The 20,123-nt window shown below is 42.2% G+C and overlaps 1 protein-coding gene across 1 annotated transcript in view; it reads right to left on the bottom strand.

The window, feature by feature from the left end:
- Positions 1–20,123, bottom strand: part of XYLT1 (xylosyltransferase I) — a gene marked incomplete at its 5' end in the record, with an annotated part of 98,267 nt that overhangs the window by 31,298 nt on the left and 46,846 nt on the right. The window contains one exon of the mRNA XM_009697009.1: positions 5,719–5,799. Coding sequence (XP_009695311.1) covers positions 5,719–5,799 — 81 coding nt within the window. The remainder of the gene's footprint in view (positions 1–5,718; positions 5,800–20,123) is intronic.

Raw genomic sequence — 20,123 nt, 5'->3', positions numbered from 1 at the left:
TCGCCTCGGGGACCAGCACACCGCCCCCCCCCCCCCCCGCCACAGCCAGCAGATCATGGCTGCTGCAGCGCCCACAGGCAAGGCAAAGGGACACACAGCGCAGAGGACACCCCACGGGCAATGCAAAGGGACACGCAGTGCAGAGGACACCCCACACACAGCGCAGAGGACACTCTGGTGTCCACAAGAGCATCTCAATGGATGTTTCTGCTGTGCTTAACATCTTGGGATCTGCATACGAGATGACTGAAGAAAGAAAAGGAAATGAGGATTCAAACTTTCCAAGTGATTGAGGGCAAGAGTGAGTCACTTCTATACAGATTTTCAAGCTACCAAATCAGGCTATTGACCTGTGGGTAAAACAGGGCCAACAATGTCTCTCCAACTTAAAAGGATGGTCCCTGTCACAATTATTTTATAAAATGTCTCAGGACCTCGGATGAAAGGACACAAATATTACTAGTTATACCACTGAAAATGAAACCTGCAGCTCCAATGTTCTTAGATAGCAGTAAGATTTCTGATTACTTTACTGGTACCTCAATTTTCACCTCCTTCCTAATTCCCATCCCATCCCATAAATTACGGTTACTTCAATGTTTCTCATGTACTGCACCTTCCTGAACTGATGCATTTAGTCTGGAGAAAAGAAGGCTGAGGGGAGACCTTATCACCCTCTACAACTACCTGAAAGGAGTTTGTAGCGAGGCAAGGGTTGGTCTCTTCTCCCCGGCAACTAGCAATAGGACAAGAGGAAACGGTCTCAAATTGCGCCAGGGGAGGTTCAGGCTGGACATTAGGAAGAACTTCTTCACTGTTAGAGTCGTTAGGCATTGGAACAGGCTCCCTAGGGAGGCGGTGGAGTCACCATCCCTGGAGGTGTTCAAAAAACGTTTAGATGTGGCTCTTCAAGACATGGTTTAGTGGGCATGGTGGCATCAGGTATACGGTTGGACCTGATGATCTTTGAGGTCTCTTCCAACCATAATGATTCTATGATTTTGCTTGTATACTCTACCAAGACCAAAATACATCCTGCTTTGTCCCATGTCAAGACATAGGGCTGTTTTTACCACATCTTCCTACCGTCTTCAACCTACCTTTGTTTTCCTTTGCATTGATAATTTTGCATTGTTTTCCAAAACCGAGCAGAAATAAAAGCCTTACAAGGAGGCAAACTGTCAAGCTGAAGCAGTAAAGGGTTTATGGCTCCCCTAACGCTTAGCATAAAGCAATAAGGAACATTTGAAAGTTAGCTGTAAAGTCTAAAATTTTTAAGTGCAGTCTCTTTGCACAGAAGATGCATGTTGCTATTTCAATCACTACAGTTCACATGCATCTGTTGGGCTGAACTACTTACATGCAGAAAATAGATCTTCTTAGTCCGTTTGCTTCAGAATACTGAAGTGTTCAAAAAAAATTAACAAAAAAACTATGGCTGGGGGAAATTTAAGCCAAACGAACCACCAAGTATTTCACATGAGCAGCAAGGTAAGCACTGCTGGGAGCTAAGTGGCTAAACATTTCCAACAGCAGGGATAATAAATCAAATTTTTTTCCTAGTATTTGGGTACTTACTGGGTAATTCATCAACGCTATACACACCAGCATTTACTGTGTGATTCATTTTCTAACTTACCACCAAACCACCATCAACGCAGTGCACAGAATGCCAACAAATGGCATGTGTCATAGTGGAAAAAAGGCATATCTGAAAAGGTGATGAAACGGACACACATCACCAGAACTGAGCTGAAAGAGGTGGAGATTTTGGGAATGTGCTCCGGTCCTTTGGTAGTTAAGGTCTCTCCAGCCTCCGAGAACTGGGATGGGCTTGCAATGCTCCTTACTAAAAGCCATACAGTTCAGTAACACCTCTGAAAGTAGAAGTCAGAAAGAGGACAACACAACTGCGAAGAATAGCATTAATGAGGAGGAAAAAAACAGCACAGGAAAAGAACTCAGATACATAACAAGCCTCTAATGGTCTTTTCTTTAGCTGTTTGTATTCTGCCTATGTGCTCCAGATTCCTCTAAGATGTAACAGCATCCAGCCTTCACAGCATGTTTACACTGTTTCCCAAATGACTACTGTGGCAAGGTTTCTAGCACACCCCCCCCCCCCCCCCCTTTTTCCTGCCTGTTGTTGAAGACGTCACATTTGACTGTCTTTACATTCTATAATACATCACCCAGGTGCTGCTCCTGCCCAAAAACCCAAATCTTCCAGGTGTTCCAAACTGTAATAGCTTATACAGCTACCAGGTTATTCTTCTGCTTTTAACAGTCTAAGACAGTGAAAAGAGGAGAAAATGTAAGTGTTGACCACTAAGTACTATGTAATGACTCCAGCCACTGTATGCAATTTCATTTCATACATCCAGCTCTCTAAGGAAATAATGCTTCTCCAGCTGAGTTAAGGGCCATTTTCACGTCCATTCCCTTTTCTGAAGCCACTAAAGGAAAATCAGAGCGATGCACTTTTTAATGACTTTGGCATAACTAAAAGAAAGCTTCGCTCTATAAAAGGAAGCCTGTTTTCTCTCCTTATTTGGCAGTAAAACATGTACTGATTGTGAACACGGCGTGAATACAAAGTACATTGTAATTGAGCTGTATAAGCATTTCAGTTTTAAGATGGCACTTCTAATCTTTCTCTCGCCGTTGTATGATCCAAAGACTACGATGACTTAAAATTCAGTTTCCAACTGTTTACAAAGCAGACTTAGACAGTTGAAAAACTTGTTCTTTAGGAGCCATTATTCATCCACAAATTAAAATAAAAAGTAGCAGCAAGGGTTATATGTTGCTTTCAGTGATATTTAAATGCTCAGCTCTTGTATTATTAGTTCATGTTTTGAGAAAACCACCTTGGAACAGCAAAATTATTATTGTACACGGGGCAGCAGTCAGTGTATTCCAGTGTTCTCTACCTTATCATGGCTTCAACTAGGCATTTTAAATAAAAAAATCCTGTTCCAGTTTGTTTTGAGATAGGATGTCCCAGGGGAGTTTTCTGCTATTGCCCAATTACTTGGAGACTGGCCTGTGTCCTAAATCCTTTCCAAAAGTGTGGGGTTTTTTGTTGGTTTGTTTTTTTGTTTGTTTCTTTTTTTTGTTTTGTTTTGTTTGGGTTTTTTGTGTTTTGTTTTTTTTTTTTTAATTTTTTCTTGCCAAACCTTGAGGCTGTTGGTTCTCTTCTAGACCTTACTAAGCTCTTCACCATACCATTCACCCCACGGGATATTTCTTTTCCACAGGGCTGTGACAAGGCAAAGCAAATTGCAAAATTTAAAAAGTAACTGGAAAAATCAATAGAAGAAAATAATCATCCCTCACTCTTAAATAAGCAAGTCACCAAGTTTGGCTGGGGAAATTCCCCAAGCAAAGGTCACACAAGGCTAGGAGGATACTGTAAGGAAGCACCACTATCTGTCTCTTCTTCTGCTCCTCTGGGGACACTGGCTGTAGGCAGGAGGACACGAGGTGACAGCCTAGATGGGCCTTCAGTCTCACCTCACCTGCCCATGATTATGCAAGGTACTACAGCCCTGAGGATGTCATCATTCTAACTACAGGGATAAACCTCACCAGCATGACCACAGCTTTTGCAGCTTAGGCATAAAATGAAAGTCACTTTGAAATCGTGTGCCAAATGGGCAGAGCAGACGGCGCATTTACCAGTTTAGACAAGACTGAATTACTGAAACACTAAAACTGAAAGATCAGGCTAGAGATCTTCACATTAGATACAATTTCTCTCTCAACAGGTGGATGTAGAGCTGGAAATTCACCCGCAATACAAACAGAGGGCTAACTGACTTATGATCAGCTTTTGACACCAACGGAATGAATTTTAACTAAATGCCAATATTACTCAGAGGCTTCTGCAGCTGCTGGCTCGAGTCCTGTCTCTACAGTTATCGGGGCTATGCAGTAAGAGGGGAGCCACTCTATCTGCCTGATAGAAACTTTGGGGAGCTGCCAAGGGGTGATGTGAAAGGATCCATTCATCCCGTGGTCAGCAGTGGGAGCGCTTACGGGACTCAGGGACTACTTAACCATGGCAGACAGGGACAGCAAATCTCCACTCATGCCGCACATTATGTTCCCTGATACACAGAGAACTTATGGTAGAAAGCCAGGAGAAAAAAATAAAACATGGTGACATGTTGTAATAGGCTAAAAGGTATTTAGTTGTTTATACAGTCAAAGGGAACCATTGAACTAATAAATGGGTTGTTATTCCTGTGAGGGGAGGACAAGTGGCACATTAGCTCATTTTATTATTAAATTAATACCAGATTAGTGTGTTTAATTGATCTAAATTGTTCTAACCCAGCTGAGGTTGGCATGTTTGAACCAGCTTGATGCAGACATGTCATAATTCATTAGTTATTTTCCTTAGCCAGCTCAGGGAATTTGAGAAGAATCAGGTGCACCAGAGAAGCAAAAACGCGTAAGAGACCAACTGCTTTTCCCTGGCCATTTCTCTTCCCTTTTCTACTTTAACTCTGCTGTCGATCACTATTGCCAGCTAGAGCTGAGCCTGCCAATCACTCTGACACTCTGTATTTCCCAAACCAGAGACTTTTCTGTGAAAACTGTTGACTTGGATTTAAATATTATTTCTCACAGCATTATTTTTTACTACCTGCTATGGAATTTCTGCATGCCCAAGGTGAATGCTCGTGAGGACTTCATTTAAACAGGAACATGACAGAATTGATAAATCTAGTGACAAGAGCAAGAGCAGCCAAGAACTGAGAGACACCTGCATGTTACTCTACCCACCCGCTGCGCTGAACATGCAACTTCGTGTGTCACGTTCTCTACGTACACTATCTGAACTCAGCCTTACAGCATGCTTGGCATTTTACAGAATAAAGACATGACCTGGTGACCCAAGCAGAATACAACAACTTTTTTAGGTGCAAAGCCATTGGGACTGAGTACATGGAGTTGCTGGAACTGTTGCAAGACTGCTATGACCGTACAAAACTAGTAATAGAGAGAAAAATAAAGAAGAAAAGAGGACCACTGCAATCCGATGGGAAAGATCTTCCACCTGCAGAGGTTGTTTAACTTCTTGGAAACACTGTGTTTGGTGAATGCTGTTCCCTCAAACGACAAAGCTGTAAGTATTACTGATGCATTCATGGTGGGAAACACACCACATTCTCTTTTCCTCCGAGACCCGCGCAGGGTGGATGAAGAGGGACACTGATCCATGGACTTCAAAACTGTAGCAGATCATAACAACTCTCCAGCACCATCCTCACCCTCGCTAGCATGTGCAGGCTGGTACAGGCTCCCACACCTTGCAGAGACGCTCTGCTTGCACAAGGCTTTGTTGCAGACCCCGGCTAGCGCAGGTCTTGGTCACCAGTGTGGCTGGGATCGACTGGGCAGGGAAGTGCTGTTGTGTAGGGCAATTACTGCATGCTCCTGAAACATCGACCTGTGCTGAGCACCAAGGAGGGAGCAAGCATCAGTCTGCTCAATGTCTCCCTCCCCACAAAAGCATCTTTGCAAACGGACTCTGGGAAGGAGCCATTCCGGACCAATAAACAACTGTCCACAGGAGAGGGTTTCCTCCTCATCCGCTTCTCTTTCCTGGACTAGGGATTTCTTCAGTCAAATAATACTGCAAAACCATCACTATGCAAAAGCTCTCAGTGTCATGGTTCAAATAAGCTGAGGAAAGGACTAGCTTACCTTGCGTTGTCCCTCCCATGTGATTTCAAGAAGTTCATATCACGATATCTGGACAGGAATGCTACTAGCTGGTCATTCGTCCTGCAAGAGAAAGAACAAAAGATGCAGGAATTACACTGCAAAAACTACTATGTCTAGAGCAAATGATATACTTATAGTTCTCACTTGGGGACCATGTGCAGACTCTTTGAAGGAGGCAGTTGCTGAGAAACCTTCCATCCTGCTCCTAAACTTCACTGCCTCCCTCTACTCAGGAAAGCGTACTTGGAAAGGAGGACAGCTTTATTACATCTTAATGAACTTCCTATCAACTCTTGGCAGATGTTTGAAGCATTGTCATAGAGTACGTATTATTAAGTAATACTGCTCAGCACTTTTTAAGCATGAAAATCCAGCTGTGAGATGACTGCATGGATGGTCCCATCTTACATGCTTTGCTAGATCTTTCCTACGGAATTTGGTTAAGTATCTATTGGCATTTTACTTTTTTTTCATACTTGTACTAGAGAAGCCGCCAAGGTTGGAACGCATAAAGCAAGAGAATTTGGATGTCAAAATGCCAATATAATTAACCGGAACAAAGAAATTTAGAAGGTTAATTCCAATTAGTATGACTGGCAATCTGATACCAGTATTTTCAAAATTTCAGCTGACATGTCCAAGAATGTATTTACGCTTGACAGCTTTTGTGGTCTGATATTTCTTTAACAAAGGAGCAAAAATGTTCTCTATTTATCTAGGTCAGCATATTTAGGAAAACTGAATAAATTGTATTAAAAAGACCTTCATCTCCTGAGTTGCATTCAAAACCACAACCTCATAGATACAACATCATTTAAGCAATTGTCTGTAACGGAGTTCATGGCAGAAAAATTAAAGATAAAACAGCTGTCAATAGTACTGTATCTTGAAAACATTTCACTATTATAAGACACAGAAAATCAAGTTAAACCAGAGTCCTGTAAAAATGCGTTTAACTTCTGGGGTCAGGCTGCAACAATTTGGAAATGCTATCAGCCTAGTAAACTACCTTCATAATCTCATTGATTTTGTCTGGACCAAATGAAGTATCTGCCTATCAACCAGCCTGAACAATCAGGCCGTAGGAGCCTGAGACCCTCCTCCTATGCTCATTCATCTGAGCTGTAATACCTCCCAGGGTCAGACTCTGCCTCTCAATTTGGCAACCTCAGAAAACTGCTTTCTGTATAGTAAGCTGTGCAGATTTTCACATTTGCTGCTCCAGTGATTCTTCATCTTACTGGGATGAATAGGCATTTAGTGAATTTACTTAGCAATGCTTCCACATGAAATGGTTTCAATGGCTGACATCTTCGGGTGAGTTTCTAGGCAAAAGCTGGCATGCAAAGATGATCTTTAGAAATATAACCAAGTTTGGAAGTGCTTGATCTTTAATTTCCTTACAGGATAAAAATCAAATCAACCAAAGTAACAATCCACACCACTTAGTAAAACATCATTATTTCTAGATTGCTCACCAACCTATACTTCCCTATTCAGCAGTGCTCTACCAAGTGTATTTGGACTTGAGGCTGCCACACAAACTTTTTGATGCTTCTCACTTTCTAGATACTGCTTACAAATGCCCACATCATGTTTAACTCTCAAAATAATTAATAATTGACATTTTCCCACTTCTTGAAAACATTGGTGGCATCTTGGTCCTACTTTTAATTTTTCTTTTCTTTTTTTTTTTTTTTTAAAAAAAAAGAACTTATATAGAGTTTTACTCTTTATCAATTAAGTATGCTTCTTTTCATGTGTTGACAACATGGAAATAAAACATCACATTTCCATTTGGTAAATCTTTCTAGTTATTTGACATTTAGATTTATGCGGTCAACCAATTCTGTTCTCAGCATGGGAGCACACTGAATTTCTATTAAGCTTTAATTCAAACTGCTGCTTCTGGCCCCAATATCATGAGGATGCTGCACATCACCTCCGAATTATTCTACCACACGACATTAAAAAGAAAATCAAAGGTATTGAACATGCCATAGATGCTAACGCAGTTGCTAAAATCCTCCTCACCTTTCAGAAAACTTGCCTTCAGGGCTATATTTGCTAAATGCCTCTGGCACAGATTGCTACCACACTTCATGTATGGCAGCAGCAGAGTCTCTACACCATTGCAGTGCCATTGGCACCAGCTATTTACAACACCTCTGGCACTCCTTCTGAGAAACACTAAGGACATGGGCCTATTTTTTCTCTAAGTAAGGCAATGGAAAGCTGAGATTTTCAGCTGAAGACATCACTGGGAGCAACATCAACTCCACACTGCCAAATTAAATTCTGCTATAGCCTTAGAAATTTCAGGGATAATTTATCGAGTATAAACCTGGCACAAAATCTTTTACTAACCATCATGCTGTAACAGAAAGTAAAAGTTGAGGTTGTTCAGCCTGGAGAAGAGAAGGCTCTGGGGAGACTTTAGAGCAGCCTTCCAGTACCTAAAGGGGCTAACAAGAAAGCTGGGGAGGGACTTTTTACAAGGACATGGAGTGACAGGACAAGGGGCAATGGCTTTAAACTGGAAGAGGGAAAATTTAGATGAGATATAAGGAAGAAATTCTTCACGGTGAGGGTGGTGAGGCACTGAAAGAGGTTGCCTACAGAAGCTGTGGCTGTCCCATCCCTGGAAGTGTTCAAGGCCAGGTTAGATGGGGCTTTGAGCAACCTGGTCTGGTGGAAGGTGTCCCTGCCCATGGCAGGGGGGATCAGGATTGGATGGCCTTTAAGGTTGCTTCCAACCCAAACCATTCTATGAAGACATTCTATGATTCTACGACTCTTAGGTGCAACATATTTCTATTATTTCCTTCCTACAAAAGAAATAAAAAAGTCATGGGTATAGGGAGAGTAGTTCATGCTACGGAGTAAATCACATTAATATACATATTACATTCCTATCAGTTTCCCTAGTGTGTAACACAGCACAAATACAGATTGAGGAAAAAGCCTTTCCATAGCTGGTGCGTGAGGCTGGAGCTGACAGATGCATTCACATAGCTCCTACTTTTATTTCCTTTTGTTATTAAACTCACTCAGAGGGTGAGGCACTGGGGAGAAGGACTAGTCTGCTGGTTACCTGTGCCGTTAGCAGGGAGGGAGGACGATGTGAGGGCAGAGAAGCTGAGAGAAAACGTGCAGTTTTCAGATGTGCAGCACACAGACAGAAATGGGAAACTAATTCTCCAGCGAACTCAAAGTGAGGAGAAAGATCGTGCATGTGGGAGGGCTTCCGTGAGAAGATGACAAGTGAAGGCTGATGGGGGAACAAAGCATTTTCAACCTCACTGATGTAGATTTGGTCTTAAGCAAGGGCAGGTCTGACAGCTGGGATGGAGGGGTCCATCTCCCCCAGAACTTTACTGAGGTCACCTCAATAAGGTCCCGCTGCTCCTCTCCTGCAGCTAGGGTGGACAGAGGTGGCAGGGGCAGCACACCATGCCTGTCTGCTAAGATGCCACACAGCAAAAAACTCAGCCAAGCCTCCCGCGAGGTCAGGCTCAGAGGATGGGAGCACTTGGTCGGGCGGGGATGCTCCAGAGGTGGCAAAAGCAGCTCCAGGGCTGCCAGTGAGTCAAATCCTTGGCACTGCTCAACCTGGGAATGTGGCTGAGCCCCTGGGCCAAGGCTCAGCCCGGGGGTTAGGGTCGAGATTAGAGTTAGAGGTCTAAGGAAGAGAAAGGTAAGTCCTACAGCAAGAAGGAAACTCAGAAGATATTGCCAAAGCAAAGCAAGGTCTGCTACCAGTGTTTTCTCATGAGCAGCCCCTGGCCTGGGCTGAGATGTCTCAGAGCATGAGCAGGCTAACCAGGCACTCAGTAAGCACATATACATGCTGAGCATTGCACTGATTTCAGAATATGGTGTATACACTGGGGACTGAAACGGAAAACTGGGAAGAGAAAGACTGACTTTGTGTTTGCATTGGCTGAGCACGCTGGCAGGTCTGCCCAGGAAGCGGTACGAGTGCATCCCTGTGCACAACCACAGCCAAACACCGTGGAGAACAAAAGGCAGTGTTGGGCTTGCTGGTGTTAAGCAAACCCTCCAAGTTCTGGTGACTAATCCAAACAAGGAGAAGAGATCCCCTTAGTTTACAGCTGTGAAAATAGATTAAGAAAGTCTTTGGAGAATCTGAGAAAAGGAAAACAAGCGATTGTTACTTTTGGAAGATAGTGAAGGCTAATATTAATGTCCTTGATTCAGCAAGGTACTTTAATGCATGGGCAACTTGAAGGATGTAAGGAATAGCAGTCACTTCAATGGGACTATTCATATGTCACATCTTATACAATTGCTTAACAATTTAGCTAAGTTAGATCAAAAGTTCAGAAAATTTTGGCAGCACACAGGTACGGTACAGAAACAAGATAGTTTGATTCTCTGTAGGAATCAGATGAAGGAAAGAGCAACTGCTCTGTTGGATTCTAGGGCTGGACTCTGCCATTTTGGTACTGCAAGGGCTGCCCACTGCACGGCGAGAGCCCGGTGCTCCTCTCCAGAGGGATATTTCAGACACACTGGTGTTGGTCTGCCTGTCCCAGCATAGACCCTGGGGCTTCCCCCCTCCAGCCTGGACTGGGAATCAGCGAGTTGCCTGGGCACAGAGCAGGCTATGGCTCTGTAGACAGACAAGACCCTGCTGACTAAAACAGGGAGCAGTGACAGTAAGAAAAACTTCCTGGGGACCACAGATTGTGCAACCCAAAAAGCCTCCAACTTAACTGAAACCCAGCCCAAACTCCAGAGCCCATCCACAATGACGATGCAGCAGAGGCAGCACTGCTAAAAATCTCTTTTAGTTTCTTTTCTGCTTCAGCACGTGAGGTCACAGGTAGGAAGGTTCTGTTTGCCAACTGCTTCAAGTGAACTCACCAGTGAGGTCTTCAAAAAATGTCCTCATTTCAGGTAAATCCCTGGACTAGGTTTATGAACTATTTTCTTTATCACGGACCAGACTGGGCAATCTTGTTTCAAACTTCATGAGAAGTGCTGGAGGCTGCAGTGCATCTGCATACAAAGTATAGGTAATTTCTCTGTCTCCTAGTCACTTAATTTATGATCTATCAGAAAGGTAAGGCTAAATGAATGTTTTTAGACGTTATGCATATATACACAGTGTTTCTGCTTGGAAAGCAGCTGTCGTACTGGAGAGTTCTTTTGTTAGTAGCTCAAGGTCTGAGACAAAATCTAATGAAAACCAAGGAAATCGCTTCTATGGTCTTGCTGAGCTTTAGACTTCCATAGGCAACTTCATTCTCTTCAACCCTGCTTCATTAGCGGTGGTCGGGAAGGGATGGTTTTTACTGCACTGGCCCTGGCCAGGTCCTTCTCAGCACTTCCTTCACCAGGAATATCCCGCATTGTCCCAACTTAAGAGTCTGTCATGAGCTTAATCTAAATTACATGCATGGGCTAGGGACAGCTGCTAAGATGAACCCAGACTACTTTCCATTTTTAATCATTATTTTCTGGCATTATTTTCTTTTCTCCTTTTTTCCTGCATACCTGCTCTTAAATGCAAACATTAGCACTGAGAAATGGATTCTGCTATCCCTTCCAGGTAGCTGTAACTCACTTTAATCACAAATGTGGTTACTTGTAAATTACAATGTTAGAATATGAAAAGCTAGAGCAAGACAATTAAACATGGCTTTAAAATTGTTTAAAACAGACCAGCTCAGTCCTGGTTCCACACCTCTCCAGAAGCGAAGGGTAAAGCCTGCAAGAAGCAGCAGGATCTTGCCCTCTTGGCACATTTTCTCCCCAAGCACTAATCTGATTTGAACATGATTTTTGCCTTTAGTGCTTTTGTCACTGTTGTAATCTTAACGTGTGGAAGAGTTTTTTTTCTTATGCATTTTCTAATCTGACAGGTAAAAATAATAGTAACACTTTTTTATTGCTACATACACAGGACAAAAGGAACTTTTCATTACCCTGCCTACTGACACACTCCCAGCAAAAGAAACATAAGCGTGCCTAGGTTGTGACAATTCACAGTACCGGTCACAGTAAGTAACTGCTATGTTAACCACGCGACTTTACTAAGATGACAGGCAACAGCACAATCAGAGCTTCTACAAGCTGCCCAACTTTACCCCAGCAAACCATCCTGTCGCAGTTAGGCAAATGCATAACAGTTGTTAGCTGCAGCAACCAGCAATCACCAAACCTGGGAGTCCTTGCAACTGAGCACGCACCGGCACCTATAGCATTGCTGACAATGTATTTGCAGCCACAGCTCCGAGATTCTTTTCATATATTTACCATATTTTGCAAAGACAAAGGCTGTATTCCCTAGGAGAACAATACTGAAGTGCTGAACTGAAACAGCTGCACTACAGCGACGATGATGATGCTGTGCTCTGACACCAGCACCTGGGGTCTGAGGGCAGCTCCTGAATTCAGGCAGCAGGTCTCACCAGACACCGACACGCACACCTCCGTGCTGGGCTGTCTGCTTGCTTTTGGGGCAATTCAAACAGCCTAGGTTAGTACAGAACAACATACCCACTTTGTGAGGAGACAGCATGCTGAAAATGGCTAGAACGATTAATCATCTAAAGGCAAGACTGCCAGCTGCCGCACAAGACTCTATAGCTGCAACAGAGGGATGTGAGCGCAGAGAGGGTGTTAGCCCTTGTCGTGGTAAACACCGATGTCAGCAAACATAGCGGTAGTTCTGCCGTGGTGTGGGGTGCTGGATAGGTAGGTGAGTGCCACGAAAGGAGCTGAACAGACAAAAAAACCCAGAGTAATAAACATAAAGGGGAAAGTGTTTGGGAGAGTAGGGCAAGGAGGCTAATGTGGTTTGAAGCAGCAATGAAAGGCCTCTGAAACAAGGATGATGAAAGCAAATATATAGTCAGAAGAGGCAAGTCAAAACTGCTACAAGCTCTCTCAGTGCCCAAAGCTTTGGTATTTCCACCTGTACCCACCCGACTCCTCTCCACAGTTTCCTTCCCAGGATCACTGTGACTGTGCGAAGGCACAGCCCTACAGAGCCCAGACGTACAGCAACCCCGGCAGCTCTTTGCCGAGAAACTATTTCTAGAATGCCCCTAGAGAAGAAAAAGACTTCAGAGAAGAAAACTGGAATTATGGGGCAAACTCTTCTACTCAGAGTTAGGCATGATATTACTCCATGGTTAAACATGCAGATGTGTACACAAGAGCCTGGAAGTGGAAGAGCTGAGTGCCTTTGATTTTGCTACCTTCTTTTCAATAAATTGTAATAGTTATGATTAAGCTAATTGATTTCAATAAATGATGAATTTAACCTTACTTAACACATTATAGTAAAGTATTAGGACATGCCATGGCTGCCAAGACCCCTGTGGCAGAAGGAGAGCTCCTCCTCCGACTGTTCCTAGCCCGCGGCTATCCCACCCTGCTGCCCTCTCAGGGGTTCAGACCCGCTCACCGGCTTCTGCAGCTGCCAGCAGCCCCGCATCACTGCGCGGTGCGGTGCGGAGGAGGTGGGCAGGAAGGACAGCAACCCAGGAGATGGGGAAGAATTATTGTGAATTCCCACCAACACCTGTATAGTGTCCCGTGCACTCGGAAATCTTCGCTCCCGCCTCTGCTGGGGACACGGCAGCGCTTGGCAGTGAAGCTGGGTGGGATCCTCCTACTGCAGTAAGGGACCCTGATCCATACTGGCCCTTCCAGCATGCCAGCTAGCACACGTGTGCGGGTGTGTGCACGGGTAACCGAACAGAAGGATACAACAGCAGAATGATCCAGCAGAAAAAACTAAAACTCTACAAGACCTCTTCCTGAAGGAAATGCTTATAGCAAGACGATCAACCCCGCAAACAAAGCACAACGATACAGGCAAAACCCTCTGATTGCAGGGTTCAGCTTTCAGACCCTGGACGTGCAGCCTGACCCTCTCACTGACGCTCCCAACACCTCCTCTTCCCCCAAAGGCAATTTAGTGCAAGGGAGGCTCAGAGGAGCTTGGCCCTGCCTGTAGCAAGAAAAGGACTCTGCCATCTAAAAATGCAAAGAAAGGAGAAGGCTGTATTTAGCCCCCACTATCTATCACAGAACAAATATTAGCATGGCAGGCATTTCTCAGAGAAGCCAATTCCCATAACAGCAGTCATTTGTAAAACATACCATAAAAATGAGAACGACAGATACAATTTCAGAGGCCAACTGCATGTAGAAGGCTCTAGGTGACTGTTAACACCTCTGCTTTTACAACAGTGTTGTCTTAAATGGTTTGTTTTGTCTTTCAAGTCAGGTTTAACAGAGGAACAACATAATGGAAGAAAACTATTGCCTTAGCAGCTCAGCTTGCTGGAGTACTTGAGAGACTCGAGTTCTGCTCCAGCAGCAGCGCTGCCAGTTGAGCTGGGAAGTCACACCCGTGTATTTCAAAGCATTGGCTTTCTGCATTTTGATGCTCCAGGCACTGATCAGTCATCATATGGGACACAGCTACTCTCAGTGCAGCTCTGCCAGTGCTGTATGACTCTCAAGACATTTTATTAGCAAGACAATAATCTTTGCTGTACTTTCAATTACTGCTTCCCATTCAACCATTGTCTGTTTCCTATGGAAAAGAAAAGAACTAACACAGTCACAAAAGAGTGAAAGTCTTCTTTAAATGTCACTCTGCTGAATAAATCTCTTCCTAGTGAGAGTACATAAATGCTTGGGTACAAAGGAGATCTACTGAGAGAAAGAGAATATACTCCCGCGTCTGCTTCCTGAGCCACTCCACAACGTATTTTCTATAAATTCAAGGCTTCAGATGGCATTCATAAAATAAATAAATAAGCCCACTGCTGACAAGCAGCAGCACATGCTTAAATGAAAATCCTAAAGAGACCATATAAGAGAATTCCACCAAGGATTAATGAACAAATGTGATTAAAACTATCTACAGCTCTGGACTGCAGCCAAAACGCTGCCAGCAGTATTTGATATGTAAATGCTTAAAACATTTGCTATGTGCACAGTCGTTGATGCAAAGCCTCTATAGAGAGTTTCTTCATCTAATTAGAGATAGTGGTTTAGCAAACTTCGGAGTTTATAAAAACCCTCAACGTCTCATTATTCTTTTAAAATAGAATATTCATTTGTTTGGAATGTTTTCCAGCTATATCCCATGAAACCCTGAAATGCCTTCGGCTAATGAAAAACTCCAGCCCTGTATCAGCTAATAAACCCTACAGCTTTTATGATAATAAAATACTCACCACATGCATTCATTAAAACTTCTTAACTTGTTGTTTTTGACTTTCTTTAGCTATTTGCTAGGCATAAAGTAATCTACTCAATTTCCAATTATTTTATAGTGCAATTTCAACACAAGCTTTTACATTATCCAGGATCGTATGAAACACACCATACTATAGTGCAATCACTGTCTCTCTGATCCCCTAAAGCTCTTAGCAGCATGTGCTTAACAGAGGCATATTTGTACCTCTCTGAAACGATGTGACTTTCACACTATATTCTCATAAATTACTTTACGGGTAAGGGTCTACATGTCCGTGTGTTAGGAAGCAGCATGTGCAATGATTACACACAAGATTAAGAGCTGAGAGTTGTCCTTTAACTCATCTTAGATCTCTTAGGTGCACAAGTACACTTATTAGAGAGACTCTTCCAGGGAGGCTGATCCAGTTGTGCCTCAGTTTGTCCATCTCTATCACAGATACATCACACAACTCACTGATGGTTTGAGATTTAACTCACCGATGTTCACAATATACTTAAAAAAAAAATCTCCTCGGTCCCAGGAGTACCTCTGAACTGATGTTAGGAACTTACTTGTCTGTGACAATGACATTTTCTGAGATCCCCTACTGCTGTGATAAAAAGTAAAGAAATAAGAAAAACACTATTCTGTAATATTGTGTCATATGGAGCTCTTTTTTGCCCCCCAATTTTAAGGCAACCTATGTATTTTACAGTAAAATTGTGAAACGCATTATTTAAAGTGGTTTTCCTTTCACAAATCTAATTGCATGCAATTGCTAAGTTAGACTATACACATGCTTATCAACAACGAATGCACTGAATAAACACTTGAATAACAAAAGCTTCTGAAGCTCCTTCCAAATGTGCAACTGCACAGACCCTGGTACACATGAAAATAATCAAAGAAAATCGCTACATGCAGGATGAAATATTCCCTAAATAACCTGGTGTTGATGCATTCAACTCAGAGGCATTTTGCTAGAAAGGAAGGAAATGTTTCACCCTGATTTGTTAAACAATTTTCTATTTATTTCTCTATTTAAGTTTATGAATTATCAGTACATCACCACTAGTATCTTTTTTTTTTCATCTTGCTAGCCCAGAGCTTGAGTGCCTGACAGATAGCCTTTGCTAAACAGGCCTATAATTGCACATTTCCAACAAATATTTTTAAGTAAAGGCAAAGGCGTGTGTACAACTTAGATAAGGGCTAGAAAACTTGTTAAAGATATATTGTAGTAAAGCAAAATTCCTTTCCCACTACATTCACAAGTGATGTCAGTCTAGTCGAACTGCATGTATGGAAGAAAGCTCATTCCTATCAGTCCTGGCAAAAACTGTTTATCAAGCCTTGCTGGCATTCTCATTATTCATATTTGGAAATTAAAATAATGCAGATTGGTGGAGAGAAAATAAGCAACATGGGGTTTAGACACTTACTAAAAATTATAGCCAGATCAAAAATGCTTAGCATTTTCGGATAAGTAACTCAAAGTTTTGATGTTTAGTCAGCATCATCTCAGTTCCAAACATGAGTTGGCTCTCCTAAAGTAAGGTGCCAATCTTAAGTAACCAGATTTCCTTTTGGTATTGGTGCATTTCATGTTCACAAGCAAAAGCTTCTGTTCATGGGCATAAAAAAAACACAATAAAAAGTTGTGAAAGCTATTTAAGTGAGAGCGCTGCCACGTTTGCCTGCTCCCCACTTCAGTTTCTGTCTGCCTAGAATACAAGCAATTTGTCTAGTCACATTTTACTCTGTTTATCTTGGCTCTGGCACATTTATAGTCTGTTTCCAGCCTTTTTTGGCTTTTGAGCCCACCAACACAAATCTGCAAATTGAAAAAAAATAGCCTAACATACAAGTTTCTGTTTTAATTTTTGTTCTCTGTTAAGAGTCAATGGTCAAATATTATCACTCCTGCTGTGAATAACAGGTATGTAAGGGATAAGCCACACATGTGGTTTGGGTTTCCTTTGCCTTTGCAGAGAGGATGCAACATCCCCTAGCACAGCTGCCGCTCCGGAGCCGGGCCAGTATCCCCGACAGTAACACTACAGGTCAGCCCAACTCCGCTCTCCCCTGAGCAGCGTCATCAATTACTTGTTCTTGTTCATATTTACTCTCCATGCCACATGGCAATCTTTTAGAAGACAAGGCAACAACAGTCATCGCTCTGGTTCAAAACTATTTTTTCCCAAATTAATGATACAAAGGGAAGAGAAGCATCAGTGCAAGCAGGGGCAGGTAAGTTTGCGCATATTGCGAAGAACTTCATGGGAAACTTGTCACATGCAGCGGGATGGGTTCAGACAAAGTACAATGAGGCCAATGTTCCTAGTCACTTTAGCCAATCTTCCACTAATAGCTGCCATTAACACTTTAGTCAGCAACTTTCCAAGGTAGCTGTGGTTAGGATAAATGGAAAGAACTGTGATTTTCATGATAAAACTGCACCGGTTAGGTGGATGACACCAATGAGTCCAAGTCTGAACGATTTTAACCTTTTTCTATTAAGACTGTATAGAGTGACTGAATGCAGAGTGTGAAGTTAATGAACACACACTATCTGCTGAAAATTCAGCACAGAGAGGCTATTTTAATATCATACTGTCAAAGGTCTATCATATTTTACATTTCCATCTATAAGGAAGTTGAGTGTTGATGTAAATGATCATTTTGATAGACAGTGAGCAGGAAGCAACAGTGTACCTGAATAGGTTAGCTACACAGCTTTAAGCCACGTTGCTATTTACATTCAGATGCATGTTTAAAGAGGATTCATGCCCAGGATGTCTAAATTTAATGATGTTATTTACTTAATTTTAACTCCACAAGGGAAAAAAACCCAACATCTTGAGTGCCGTTTTCTCTCTTTTCAGCATATTCCTATTTAACAACTTTTATGACAATAAGGGTTTTCTCCCACTAGAAAGAATAACTTGTGGAATGACAGGTACATTGATAAATGTACTTGCTGCCCATACTTCTATCAGATACATGTTGGAAGAAAGCAGTACACAAATTAACCATTATTTCGTTCCTTAAAATATTAATATTCTTAGTAGCCTCAACAGTGAGACAAGTTCCTTCTTGCAATTCCTTTAATCAATGAAAAAAAAAGTTTTTTCTATCCTCTTTGTAGCTGATAAAGCCCTATGCAAAAGACTGCATTTCATTCTGTTTTCATATCCCTAATGCTTCAAAATCAGTGCAGTACACTCAGTTTATGCTAGTGTAAGCCAAACCATAAACCTGGCTCTGTGTTCTTGGAATGGGCTATGGGAAATCGTAACAAAACTTTAGTGGTGTTTCCCAATTTAGAGACTAGACTGTCTAGGCCATGAAGGTACATTGTTAGTATGTGTGGATAGCATGTTAATGGATGAAAATTAGCACTATCCTCCTATCACACTGAGAACTGCTCTGTTTTTCCTCCCTTAGTTGTTTCATAGTAGGTAATTCTCCATAGGAAAAGTTCCTGAGCAACCATTTTTTTCCATAAGGCGCATTCATTAACGAGTCAGAGTGGCAGAAAATGTAATTGCTGCCAGTTAATACATGACTTCTAACAGCTGCTGAAATATATTTACCAAGATAACTACTTTTCACTAAATTGCCTTTACCTGTTAGTACAATAACAAGCCATTCCATCACTAATCAACTGCATCAATATGGAGATCAATATAGAAAACTACCACATTTAATGAGCTAACACATGAACTCTTGATGGACCAAACCACAAGCCATCCTCCTGTCAGTGCTAGGATATCATTTGTAAGGATGCAGCACTACAAAGAGTTAAGACATACATGACTATCCGATCTCACAAAAAGAACTGAGCCCATTTAATACATTTGCTGAAAAGTATCTAAAAAAAAAAAAAAAAAAGGGGTAGCGAAATACTTGCCTAACCAGCTGCTAATACCCAAGGATATTTAATTATTAAAACTAAACATGATAGATTTTTAGATTTATCAAAGCGCTGGGATTTTTTTTAGTACAGAATGATGCTCCCTGCTTTGCGTTTTTTCAGCGTTTGTCTGCTGTTGCATATTCATGTAGAACCTCATCTGCCTACATGATACATCCCATTTTGATGAAAACAATAATCACTGATTAAATAAGCAAGTGGAGTGAGCTGCTGAAATGATCAAGTCCATTATTCAAATTAGTGAGACTGGAAAAAAAAATAAAATTTCTAGATATTGGGCTCAATGGGATCTTTTTGTTTATACCATGTATATTTTACATGGCACATTTTATATTCAGCAATTTTTTTGCCATCTCTAAAATGAAATTACTAAGAGTTTTGTGTAAAAGAGAAGAAATTAAAATTAAATATGAGCATAGATTTAAAGCAATCGTTTATGTCATCTAATGTATACATTCCTGCATCCATCTGAAATTTTATCTGTACAAGTCAATAAAAAAAATGATTTGGTCATTAGGTTGAGTAATTATACTAAAAAATGCTCACTTTCTTCCAAGAAAGTAGGAAGAGACCTTGAGGACGTTTTAGGTGAAGTAAACTCAGTCACAAGCAGCATTAACACCGCGACCTTCTCCCCTCTGCTCATCATTGCAGAGCTTTGCCTGCAGACCGCGTAGTCTGTCAGTCTGGGGGTGCAATCCTGCTGTCCTGTCGGAGTGGACATCCTCCAGCATCTGTGAAGAAACACAGCCGTGTGCACGGCACTGCCCTCCTGAGACATCTCACCTTGGGGCTAGGATCCTCACCGTCACATGCAGAAGGACAATGTGAGGGTGACACATGTACAGGTATCTGGCTAGGCCAGGCTTCATGCCAGTGATGGATCTACCCAGCAGATCCACCTCGCATTTAAAGTCCATCATTGTGGGCTGTGTGTGCCTCAATCTTGTAACTTAAGACTCATGAGAAATCTTTGCTTTTCTGGATACAGTTGTTACGGTGCTACTTCCCCAGCTTAAATGTTAAATTTTGTTCATTTCTCAGTTTCTGAAACGTAACTTGCTCTCACTCTGACTATGTAATCTCCATGGGCTGTGATTCACCCCGTCGCCTCACCCTCACCCATTTGTCATATCAGGAAACGAAAGCCATTCAATCATATCTTCCTCGCATCACTTTCAAAATCAGCACATGCCTGGCAAAACACCAAAG

This window comes from Cariama cristata, unplaced genomic scaffold, assembly GCF_000690535.1.
Source record: "Cariama cristata isolate BGI_N322 unplaced genomic scaffold, ASM69053v1 scaffold17173, whole genome shotgun sequence".
Lineage (NCBI taxonomy): Eukaryota > Metazoa > Chordata > Aves > Cariamiformes > Cariamidae > Cariama > Cariama cristata.
Note: the sequence above shows the minus strand (reverse complement) of the source record. Positions and strands in the feature narration are given on the sequence as shown.